The 12,652-nt window shown below is 39.1% G+C and overlaps 1 protein-coding gene across 5 annotated transcripts in view; it reads left to right on the top strand.

The window, feature by feature from the left end:
• Positions 1-12,652, top strand: part of LOC101170860 (neprilysin) — a 62,421-nt gene that overhangs the window by 17,565 nt on the left and 32,204 nt on the right. The window contains exons 1-2 of one of the 5 annotated variants that reach the window (XM_078929429.1): positions 2,222-2,261; positions 11,177-11,350. In XM_078929429.1, coding sequence (XP_078785555.1) covers positions 2,237-2,261; positions 11,177-11,350 — 199 coding nt within the window. In that variant the 5' untranslated portion in view covers positions 2,222-2,236. Of the gene's footprint in view, positions 1-2,221; positions 2,262-7,640; positions 8,182-8,422; positions 10,084-10,434; positions 10,536-11,176; positions 11,351-12,652 lie in introns of those variants that run through there. The other 4 variants (XM_023961640.2, XM_023961641.2, XM_078929431.1 and 1 more) reach the window with 4 other exon arrangements.

Below are 12,652 nucleotides of genomic sequence, written 5' to 3' on the forward strand. Positions count from 1 at the left end.
TTGAATAAAGGAACACACAGAAAGCTATTTTAAGCTTCATTATCTTATTATATGTCCTGCATCATCAGAAAAATGCCAAAAAACATGTTAAAAACACCCCAAGACACATTTTTTATCAGAGTGGGTCTTTAAGTGTTTTAGGCCCTCCTCTCTTCGTTTCTGCATTCGTCAATAGTTGTGTCATGGTTTGGTAGTAATTGTCGTGTTTTTAGTTTGTTCATGAAATCTTAGATTCTTTATATGTGCATCTCCTGTCTTTTGGGTCCACCATAACCATTGCTCATCACAATACTTGTTCTATTCAAAGCCTTTTTCTAGTTTAGAATGTGGTACATTACTTTATTTATTGAGGTTTGGCATGTATTGATTTCAGCTGAAAGTCTCCACGAGGTCTATTGAGAATGCATGATGTTCAAGTTAATGTGTTTGCTCGTGTTTGCATTGACGCATTTATATTTGCAGCAAAGACTATTAACGCCTGTGTCACCCCGGGAATGGTGCAATTAAAATTTAACACTTTCCAGGGGTCCACAGCATGCTGGGCTCGCTGACAGACAGCGGGGCTCCAAACGCTGCAAGAGAAAAGGGGTTTTGAATAAAGAGCATTAAGGAGATATCAAAATTGCACCCTGAGTGAAGAATCTTACAGATTTACTAAGCAGCAGCTGCTGTGAACACTTCTGTAAGTTCAACTGCATAAACTTGTACCTGCAGAAATGCATCTGGAGGATTTCCCACTGTTCACGATGAGACACAAATAAAGAATGACATGTGGGATGAGGCAAGAATCAACCTGCCCAAGAAACTGTTTGAATTTGCATAGTTTAAAAAAAAAAACCTGCATGGGGAGTTTGTGTTGAAGTTATCATAGACTTCTGTTATTTTAAAAGAAAAAAAATCGAATGTTTTTCATGCAACCAAGCTGTGAATTTTCAAACGTAAAAAATATTTACACCACTAAAAATTGGCTTTGTGTCTTCAGCAGAAAGGAACTATCAGCACTGTGTTCCAGTTCAAATTACTCTGCAGAAGTAGGTATCGACTCCGGCTGCAGTCTGTTGGACATCTCAAGCTAGCTTTTGCTGAGTGAATCCCACAGTGAGCTGCACTCGGAAATAAAATGTAAAACCACACGTCTACTGAGGGAACCATCTCACAGAGAGTCTCCAAATCTGACAGGACCACCATTACAAAATGATGGATTCATTTGAACAATTTGGACATTGGCTCCCCCATGTTTCTGACTTTAGCAGCAGAGAAAAAAAGGGTCAGAATGGCCATTTTTATCACAAAAAGTGGTTTTTAGCACAGTCAAATCCCCTATCGACTGCTCCCTTATCTACCACCTTTTGGAGTTTAACTTAATTACCGTATTACAAACTGACAAGGACCAGGGGACGGGAACACATTACTACGGGGTGACAGAGTCAAATAGTAACAGCAATATTTTTGGTTATTTAGCCTGTTTTAGGAGGAGAAAAAACAGGTTTCATATTCCAAATGCCTAATTTCACCTTTTGATTCATGTATTTATAAATGTCACATTTACTAACTAAAATTAACTAAATTACACATTTACTATATTTAGTTAGCAAGCAAAATGTTTCAATTAAAGTTACAAAAAAATTATAATTATATAGTTGTTTACAAACTAAATGTTTAGTTTTTAAAATAGACGTTTAGTTTTATAAAATTAAACATTTTGATCTGGCCTAAATACTCATATTCCAAATTAAAAAATTTAAGCTTTGTCACTAAATATTTATTTGTTGAAAACTTATTCAAGTCCAAATTTAATATTTAGCTTTGTAACTAAATATTTAGTTTGGAACATCCCTCACATGCAAGCTAACTTGCCGATAAAACAGGATAAATAACCAAAAGTATTGGTGTTATTATTTGACTGTCACTGTCAGAAGTACGAGCTCTGTCTCCCCCTCTGGTCACCAGCAGGAGCCGTCCTGAGAGTTCTAGCCACACTACAGTTCCCAGCAACCCCAGCACACACGTCCTTGATGCTGCACACCTGACTCTCATTCATTCAGTTAACCACAGTATACTTAAGCAATGCACTGAGTGAAGTTCAGTGTGAAGGATTGTTTGTGCCATTCTGCCTTCAATACAAAGTTTTACATTTGGATGTGATCTTCTGACCCTGTTTCTGTCTCTGTTTGCCTGCTGCATGCCCCAACTCTCGCCTGGACTTGGACAACCCTGTCTCTCCTTGGATGATCTTATGCCTGTTGTCTACGGCTGCCTGCGTGACCGTGATTTACAAAAATTAAATCAAAATGACATCCATTTTAAAATTGTTTCAGGATTGAGTTTAGGGCGGGGATCTTTTGTATCCGGCTTGCCGGTTTTGTCAGAGGATGTTGCCGTGGTGTTTGCCCTTGTTGGGGCGGCTGGGCTCCAGCATCACAGCCTCATGGCTGTGGAGTGGACCCTGTTGCTGTCTGCCGTGTGTGGACGCTATTGCGATGTTGTGTGGCTGAGCTGGCTCTTTGTATAAGAGATTCCTGATATGATGTTCCCTCACAGCAGAGCCATGCCTTATGTCTCTTTTCTGTTTACAGATTTTTGTGGCTGTACCCATTGTGTGTGGGGTCATGGGGTGTATGTGTGTAAATTAAAGGGTGGGTTGATTTTATTTTATTTTTTTTCTTTGTATTTTGTTATTTTTTAACTGTAAAGCGCTTTGAGCTGAAATCCATGAAAAGCAATTTTTTCATACATAAAGTTTGATTGGTTGACTGAATTGACTTAAGAAAAAAGTGATAGAAATGATTAACAAATGACTATAGTTGATGAATATTTGAAGAACATCAACACATACAAATTCATTAGAATATAGAAGTGTATGTTTTCCATGGGGAAACCCAGTAGCTTCAAGACTGAAGCTCATTAAAAATCAAAAGTAACTAGTTAGTTCACCAAAATACCACTGGGGGCTTGTTAAACAAGTAGCTAAGTCTTCATTAACATGAATGTGATGTCGCAAATCTCCACACACACACACAAAAAAAAAATCTGTAACATGCTTCAAAGACTTCTCTTTTTTTTTTTTGTCTCTTTGGTCCAATTATTTTAATGACAATTGTACTGGGATTGATTTTGTTGTCATGTTAGTCTAAATTTGAGTTTGATCTTCTACACAAATGAGGGTGTAGTATTTCTAATGACACATATCCTTGGCTCTTTGGAGAGTTCCAACAGATATCAAGCCTTCTTTAAATGCTTTTTATGACTCACAATATAAAGATCAAGGTTTGGTGACAAGTTAGCTAAAAAAAAATACCCTGAAATCTAAATGATTCAGAGACAGGTGGGTTTCATGCCCTCACCTTTTAATATGTTATCTATTATTCTTACCTGCTTCACTATTGTACTATGTTCACACCATGCATGTGACGTGCATTCAAGAATGTCCTAAAATTTCACCTATGGTTGGAAGTGGCTTGGTGCAAAATGTCGAAGTGGTGCAGATCTCATGAATCTTGCTCCAGGCTTTTTTCTTTCACAGCTCCATTCCAAAATATAAAAGAATTAGTGTCATATAATTCCAGCTGGGCACAAACCACGATCATGAATTTCTCCTCCATGATCAATTTTCAAACAGTTGGCATTTCAACAAATAAAACGGGACCTCATCTATACGCACAACCAAACTGGTAGGGACACGCTTTTTGTATAGAGCTAAAAAATGGCCTCCCCATTAACCGCCCTGCAGCACGTCTCCACCAGATCAAAGCAGCAGTGAAAAGTGTTAAACCTGACGATACAGATGTTTAAAATTGGTCAGCAAAATACAAAGTTTGAATGAACTAACCTCAAGAAGGACTGCAAAGCGCAGGACTTCCATATTTTCCTTTCCATTTCTGTCTCTAGTTGCTTTGTTCTGCCCTCCTTATTGCTGACTGGTAAGTGAAGAGATTTTCATTCACGTGGTTTTGTTTTCTAGCTTTGGTTCGAATCAGGAAAGGCCGCTTGACGGCCGTCTGAATACAGATCAAATGCAAGGTTCAGAGCTCAATCCGGACCAAATACATCCACGTTTGTCTAACTTGCCGTTAAAATTGCACCCGCTGTAACAAGGACAGGTTGGGATGGTGTGGAGGGAATAAGGTATGGAAGCGTATTGCATTCAATTAAAAAAAAAAAATCAGGGAATCTTTGTTATAATTTATTTGTGTATTAAACAAAATCATAGGTTATTTCTAATGGTTTTTTCCATGATTTAAGTTCTAATATTTTTAAGAACCTCATCTGCTCAAGAGAATTATGAGACAAGCTGCAAATCAAAGTTGAAAAGCCACAATGTGTTGATGGATAGACATGATCCGTTTTGTTTATGTGTCATCACAATTTCGCCAGTCTGTTTTGTACTATATCCAAAAACATTTCAGAGCAAAACATTGATTGTAGTTCTATGGACCAGTATGAACTGTTTATTTTTGTCTGTGGTGATAAAGAAAATGATCACAGCCAGAGTTTGCCTTGATGTGAAGAGTTGGCATCTGGAGCGTGTCTGCATTTCTCCCACGAAAACAAACAACTTCCAAACTTTTACAAAGATGGATGTGCATACTGTGCATATAAAAAAGGAAAGAGTTTTAGCCGATCACCCCTAGCTCCGCGGGCAGAAGGTGGGTGTGTGTGTTAGCCTGAGGACGGTGCTGGCAGAGCAGACTCTTCCTGGAAGGGGCTGTTCCTCACTGGCCTACGTCAGCTCATGAGAACCCGCTCATTTTCAAGGATTAGAAGGGGCTGGTGCTCAAAGAGCAAGTTTTTAGAGGAATACTTACAAATGCTTGAACAGATCAAAATACCACTTTGGGTTTCTTTTCATGAGGAAAGAACATTTTAATACACTTAAAAGCTCAACACATTACTTTGTATAATATAGGCCTTTTTTGAATTAACTCCACACTCCGCTTTCTATTATAGTAAATCAGCATGTTCAAGTAATGAAAGTTGTAGAGGCATTCTTACCTCAAGAAAATTATAGCGAATTTAAAAAAAATATATTGCCAGAATATGAAAATAATATTGTGGAGTTGACAAAGTTGACCACACCTCACACAATGTGAACATCCAGCAGGTCACCCACATTGCTTTGTGGGCAATTTTTCTGTCAGGATTGACTAACAAACAAAATAAATACTTCATTGTGAGGAAACTGGAGATTCTAATCAGGACTGTAAAATAGGTAAATTAGGTTGGTTCGTTCCCCTTCAGCTTCCTGCACACAGAAATGAATGAATAATGACTCAGAGACAGTTACTTCTCTTTAGTGGTAGTTTTACTCCGCACAAGAAGCACAGATTTGTACGAAGGGTTACAGACAGATGAACAGGTTGCTGCATCAAAGTCCGAACAACGGTGCTCAGCGATGGGCTTGGTATATAAACCCTGCATTTGCATATTCAGAAGATCATCCGATGGACCCTAATGTGAAAATCACACCCACAGGTTGCTGCTGGAGAGAAGCTCCAAGGTCAGGGAGCTTCATGTGTCAGATCTCTGAGGTTATCACAGACATTTGCCAGAGCACATACACCAGCACACACAAAGTTGAAAAGGGAGGATGAGGAATGTTATGAGACAATAGTCTTGGTTGTGCTTTCTTCAAATGTAATATAATTTTGAGATGATAATACATAGTGAATCAAGTTTAAACCATTAGTGTAATAAAAAGTAAAAGTTAGTGTAATAAAAGTAAAAGAGAGTTTCTAACTATTCTGTTTCTAATTATTCCTAACATTCATACTGGTCAAGATTTAATACTTCCCCAACGTTTTGCACTGTAATGTCAGTCAGTAGTAAGACCAAAACAGACTGGCGGTGTCGTGACGAGCACATAAACAAAACGGATCATATCTGTGACACAGACACATTGTGGCTTTTAAACTTTTAATTGCAGCTCATCTTACAGCTTTCATGAGCAGATGTGTGCTATAAACCCTCACAGAAATCTGTTAGCAAGATGAGTTAGAGTTAGAGTTTGTCATGCAAAAGGTTTCTTTGATTAAAAAGCAAATCTATCTAACTTCCAGCACGCTCTAAACCCAAATATTGTAATTACTCATAACAACAGTTACAGTTTAATAGTCTCATAGCATTCAATCAGCTTCTAATCTGGCAGTCTCATCCAGGAAACCATCTTCATCTTGCTGAAATTAGGTCATTTATTCTCTGCAGTCGTGTAACCTGCTTTTTCTTTTTCTCACGTTAATGCAGACTTTCTCTTGTAGGCCAAAACTCCTGGTATATTTGCAGAGTTTGCTGCTCCTACAAGAGTGACCCAGTGGTGATGCTTGTTGTTCAGCAGGAGGAGGTCAAAAATCAGGAAATGTACAGAAATGAAATAAAAATGTAGATTTTGGTTTCTCTTTGCAATTGCATATACAGTAAGCCATGTTACATTTATTGGCTATTAACTGGAACCGAATGAATTTTCAACGCATGTATTATGTAATCTGCTTCTTCCGTATTGTGATATGTGTACACAACTTCAAAAGAAGTTGAAAAACACGAGCGTTCTGGGTAAATTCACCAAGGTACTTCAACCTCAAACACGATATGAGTGTGAATTTAAACAGCTCTCACTAAAAGCTTTTGGTTCAACATGTATTATGGAACCTTCATTTCATCTCATGGTATCTCTGCCAAATTTGCTGTTGGGCTCAATGCTTTGCAAGCTGTTTCCATGTTCTGCATTTTAAATGCTGCCCGTTCTCTGCACTCAACCAAGTTAGATCTGGATGATAAACTTACATGTTGGGCTTCTTTCAAGCACTTCACTGATCTGTGCAGCTTTCTGTTCTGTTAAAAGTAGGAGTGTGACTTCTGAAACAATTTATATTTTTTCAATCCGACCAGATCAATCTGTCTGAGGCAAGTTGTTAATCGAATCAAAATGACCTATACCATTATAAAATAGTTTGGAAATTATATAAGTCGATTATAATCAATACTGGAAAATACCATTTGGATTGAGGGATGAGGGGATTTATTGTATTATAAAGTAAAAACAATAAGTGACAGACAACACACGTGACGGTAACAAAATCAGGTCATCACTACAGTCCAATGTGTGGAAACACTTTGAATTTTTACAAAGACATATGACCGCAATTGAAAATAATTGTTCTTTTTGGATTATTTTGGTGTAGAAAAACAACGGCGGGCTGAACTTTATGAAACTAAAATGTGAATAAATTTCCCATTAATTTTTGTTTACTTGTTGTTTGTTTGTTTGCACACATTCAATTTACACTTGATTATCTTGCAAGAAATACAATGAATCTAGAAAACTTCACCTGCACTGTTCAGTACCCAGGTATTTATCTCTGAGTCACACTGGTTGAATTTTTGGCTAAATATGTCCTGGATCAATTTTAGGGAATCGTATTTTTCAAATAAACCGACTATGAATCATACCAGAAACCATAGATTATGATTTGGATCGAATTGTTATACCCTGAAGCCACTGATCAGTGCAAAGTCATTTTAACACACATTAGCACAATTATCTTATAAAGTGTTAAGAAAGTAGCAAAGATTGTCGTTTTTAAATGACAGCGTCTTTTTGTGAGGGCTACCATTCATCAAACAATATGAGTGAAATCTGCGTGAGAGTCCCGCATGAGGTCCTTCTCGTCACACTGACCATCTGAAGCTGCGCCCTGCGGTTATCGAGGCGCAGCTCCCGGCAAGTGTCCCTACCAAGGGTCACTGCTTAACACAGCCCAGACAGAGGAAGCCGCAAGTTTGTGGGTGAGGCAATTCGAGGGCTGATTCACTGCCTCCCGCGTGTCAGAAGCCTATAACTATATGGGATCCCTCTGCGTGGATCTCACTCACACTTGAGCGCGCGGCTCTGCTGGATCCTTCTCATTCAGCGCTCCTCTTTGGATGTGGCACTGCGCAGTAGGTAGTTTCAGAGAAGGGTCTACGCGTGCGTGCGTGAGTGAGTGAGTGAGAGCGCGTTTGTGTGAATGTGCGCTCTGAGAGGCAAAAGACGAAGAAGAGGCAGAAGAAGAGAGGCGGGCGTGGGGTTTCTGTCTTGTTGAAATCGTGCAGATCGATCAGCAGCTCCCTCTGTGGATTTGATGGATGTATGATCAGTGGATGTGATGCCCATATATATCATCGACCGAAAATTTCCTGACACACCTGGTAAGTCGGCTCCGGGAGTGCCCAAACGCGTGCGCCGGCGTTTGCGTTTTTGTGCGTGCGTGCGAGCGCGCCGTAGTATTAATTATTTTATTAATGCGCGTGTTCGCGTGGGGCAGTTGGGTTGACACAGCAATAATACCCCCCCCCCCCTTCTCCCCTTGGAGTTCCAAACGTGCAACAGGAGATGAGGAGCTGGCACGCATTTAGCAGCGCGGTTCCGAGCCGCCGAGCGCGCTGCAGCACTTTATTTTTATCAGCGGAGTTGAACACTTTGATGAATTTGGTCCAGTCTAAAAAGCCTCCGGGGATCCTCCGTTTCCGCCGCATCCGTTCATAGCAGCTGCGGGGGGAACTGAACATCTTGCTTTTCTTTTGTTGCAATACCCCTTTAAAAGTTATTTTTACTTTATGCTGCTATTACAAAAACCATTAGTAATTTAAGAGGTGGACTTCATCTCAGTTGGACCGCTTCACCTTTGTGCATCTCTCTCTCTCTGAGATGACTCCAGCCTTCACTGTCAGGCTGCAGGCTCTGTGCTGAGGATCAGACTCCAGAATAAAGGTGGTATTTTAATTGAAGGAGGGCCCCATTCCAGCTGATTCAAGCTGATTTAGCTACATGCCATGTTCAGGATTCATGTAGAGCGTAAAAAGGTGATTTTGTTCAAATAGGCTTCAATGGAAGTGTGTTTTTGTGTGTGCTGGCACATGGGGGTTTTCAGGTGTCTCAGTGAATGATGGGTTTAATTTTGGAGGGGATTGCAACCTGTTTGTGTTTTAGGTATTTCAAGTCAAATGGAAGGGGGAGAAACTGAGATAAAGTTTCTGCTAGAAAGGTTTTCTTTGTCCATCATTATGCAAATTAGAAATGCTAAGAAAAAGAGCAAATTCTCTTCCCTTGAATGGCTTTCGCTACATGCAAACAACCAAAATGATGGTGCATTGTAGACAATTCTTGCTTACAGATTGTTTTTCTTTTGCTACTTTATTGTGTCCAATTCTTTTTACGCTCCATCACTTGTTGCCTGATATTCTGACAGTTTTTTGGTCTCTTTATCCGTTTAAATAAATTCCCACAGATACTCAATTACCCAGAAAGTGTTGAGAGCAGAGTGACTGAAGATAATGTACAGCCTCTCCGGTGCTGACATGCACACATGGTTTCATTACAGCTGTGGGACTCCTGTCATGATGATCTGCAGTCAGACAGGATGCTGACAGGAAGTTTTGATTAATATATCAACTTATGTCACCTTACTGTCTCACCGCCTCATTTTATGCCTCCAATTGCTCATTTATCACTGGCCGTATTTTCCAGTTTTGGAATTGCATCCAGTCACCACCTCCTATGTTAAATCTTCTGACCCTGCTGGGATGTCATGCATATTTCAAAGCTGTTATGGAGCAGAAAGGGATCTGGAGGGAGCACCGCTTCATGTGGGCTATAATGTGCCTGCGATAATAATCATAATCTGGCCAGTTCACTTCATGTTGGTCTGTTGTTTTTGTCATGCGTTTCACTGTGAATTAGTGGTGTGCGATGAATATGGTGTTTATCGAATGGATGCTCGTGTGTGTCTTCAAAGAGACTTTGGCCTCTCATCTCAGTCTGCTCACAGAGACGCACCCATCTGTGCAGTCACCTCATGGCACTGGTTAGCAAAGTGTATCTGAGCGTTGCCTGTGGATAAGTGGGTGTCTGTTCAACTCTGGTGAAGGATTAAGGATTAATTTCCTTCAGCCTTACAGAGATAGACTTAACTGCTTGTTACATGAACTTTGTAAAGTTCCCTCTTGGCAACACTGTGTTGTGGAGAGCAAAGGAACGGTCTCTCTTGCTGTTTTCTCTTTCTTTTTAGAACTATATCTTTTTTTGTGCGTTTGGAGTGCACAACCACCAGGGTAAGACTTTTCACTGTTCTCACCTTTTGCTCTAAGACCGTTCTTTTTACTGATTTTCTGTGTTGTTTCCAACACGTGTCATCTTTTTTTATGGGTATGAGGGGATAGAATATTAAGAAAAATGTTTTTATATCATCAGAAAGCAACTATTCTCTTTTAAATGTAATTTTATTTTGTCATGATTTATTCATTTACTTACAATTTTTTTTTTAAAAACGAACAACAAATTTTCAAAGACAAAGTCATTGGTAAACTGGAGACAAACATCAGCATTTTTTTTGATTCGGTCACATGCAGATTCTTTTGTTCAGCAGCCTTTTTTTAAAACCTTTTTTCTGTGTTCAAGGTGCTGATCCACATCTGTTGTCAAAAGATGATTTACTAATTCCTGGAGGCTGTTTTTGGAGTCACTAGATTGGTGTTATCCACTCTTCAGTTTGGATCTTGTGACTGTTAGTGTTGCATGCATGTCAATGCTTTCAAGCACATTAAAGTCAGACAGAACAGCTTAACAGATCACAGCAAGAGTCAAAATACACCTATTCTCAAATGTTGACACAAATTGTGAAGGAGAATAGAACCTATTGTCACTTTGAAAACACAAAGAGCTATTTAGTTTACTTTTAACCCATATATCCATTGAGAAAAAAAAATGTCACCACAGTTTTTTGGGAGAAATAAAGCCGCAGTCCAGTTTCTGCTCTTAGTGTTGGACTCTACATTTTTTTTTTGTTCTGGAAAAAGCTTCTCAACGATTTTTGGGGTTTCCGTGGTGACTACGATATTGACATTTAGTTACGGTGTCATGGCATTTATTTCAGGCACTCGGGGACGACAGATGAACTTCTAGTGAGGTCATTAGGTTAGCCTTCATGTTGAAAACTAACACCAAGGGGTCCTGGCCTTATGTTCATTTGCAACAAACCTGGATTGAACCTCATTTTCCAAAGACATTGATCTTAAACAGGAAGAATGTAAATGGTTGTGTCAAAAAAAAGCTATGAGACAATAGTTTCATTTCTTGCTTGTTAAATGAAAATGAAGAGAGCTTTAGTTATTGATTTCTCAGCAGGTTGATCATTTTCTTTTTCAGGTGAGTTGATACAGCTGGCTGCTGAAGGAGAGCTGAGAATGACAGAAACCAACACGCCAAAGTCGGCTAAGAAGCCCCGATGGACCTCCTTGGAGATTGGCCTCATTACCATAGTCTCCCTGCTTTTTATTGTCATCGTTGCACTCATCATTCTTTTTGCCACTCAGAAAACTGGTGAGTGATGTATGGAAAAAGCAATAATGCTGACGAAAAAGAGATGTCATTTGTTAATGGTGATAAAGGGTATTTCTTTTGGGTGCCTATGAAGCTGTCTGCAAGAGAACAGAGAAAAACAACAGAACTTGTTCTCTTTTTTAAATTCTCCTAAAACACTGTACCGGATTGTGAACACTATAAGGCGCACTGTCAACAAATGGTCTATTTTCCAACTTATGTCAAAAAGGCGCACCAAATTATAAATCTCATAAAAGAGTCAGACATAAATTTGTGTTTCAGTCAGACTTTATTGAATGCATCCACATAGAACTTTCTTTTAACATGCTACACATTAGCCACATTAGTATTCACAATACTTGCAACTCCTTGTTTGCAACACGTAAAAACTACATTTATATATATTATTATATATTACCTTTGGCACACTAAAGAACACATTTTTTGGAAATATGGGTTATTTTTGTGGCCATTTTTCTTACTCGGAAGTAAGACAACTCGATTTCGGAGGCACCGGCTTTCGCCCCTTGTGGGTGCCACCCATTTCATGACGTCAACCTCTACAGGGTGTCTGCATTTCTCCCACGGAAACAAACAACATCCAAACTTTTGCAAAGATGGATGTGCATACTGCGCCAATGAAATGAAATTGTTTTTGTCAAACACTCCCAGCTCTACAGAGAAAGTGGGTGTGCTTGTGCTGGCAGAGCAGACTCTTCCTAGAAGGGGCGGTTCCTCACTTATCTACATCACAATGTGATGATTGGGAGGGGCTGGTGCTCAGAGGGCAGGTTTTTGGAGGAATACTCAGAAATGCGTGAATGGATCAAAACACCGCTTTGGGGTTGTTTTTTGTGAGGAATTAACATTTTAATACTCTTAAAATTTCAAAAAGTTGATATAGTTGATGTGGGCTCTTTAAAAATAACGTTACTCTGACTATGCTAACTCTAAACTTTGTTAGTAACATGAAAAAAACTGATAACGAAACCCTTAAACGTTAGCCTTGTTAGCATACTCGCAACCCCGTTCGGAATTCAACTCATCAATTTTGACAGAGCACCGTATACCTTTACAAAATCGCTTTGACATCAGTAAGCACAACAAAAATGAACACATAAGGTGCTCGGGTCATAAGGAACACAGTCATTTATTTTAAAAAATAAAGAAAATAAAAGGCTTTTGAGTGTGCCTTATAGTGCGGCATATCATTAATATATTGTTAATTTATTTATCACATTTCACTTTATGTTTAGTGAAAGCTTGATAGTAAGCAAGCACATCTAAATCAATATTTGTGTT

This window comes from Oryzias latipes, chromosome 13, assembly GCF_053564925.1.
Source record: "Oryzias latipes strain Hd-rR chromosome 13, Olatipes_Hd-rR_3.1".
NCBI classification, from domain to species: domain Eukaryota; kingdom Metazoa; phylum Chordata; class Actinopteri; order Beloniformes; family Adrianichthyidae; genus Oryzias; species Oryzias latipes.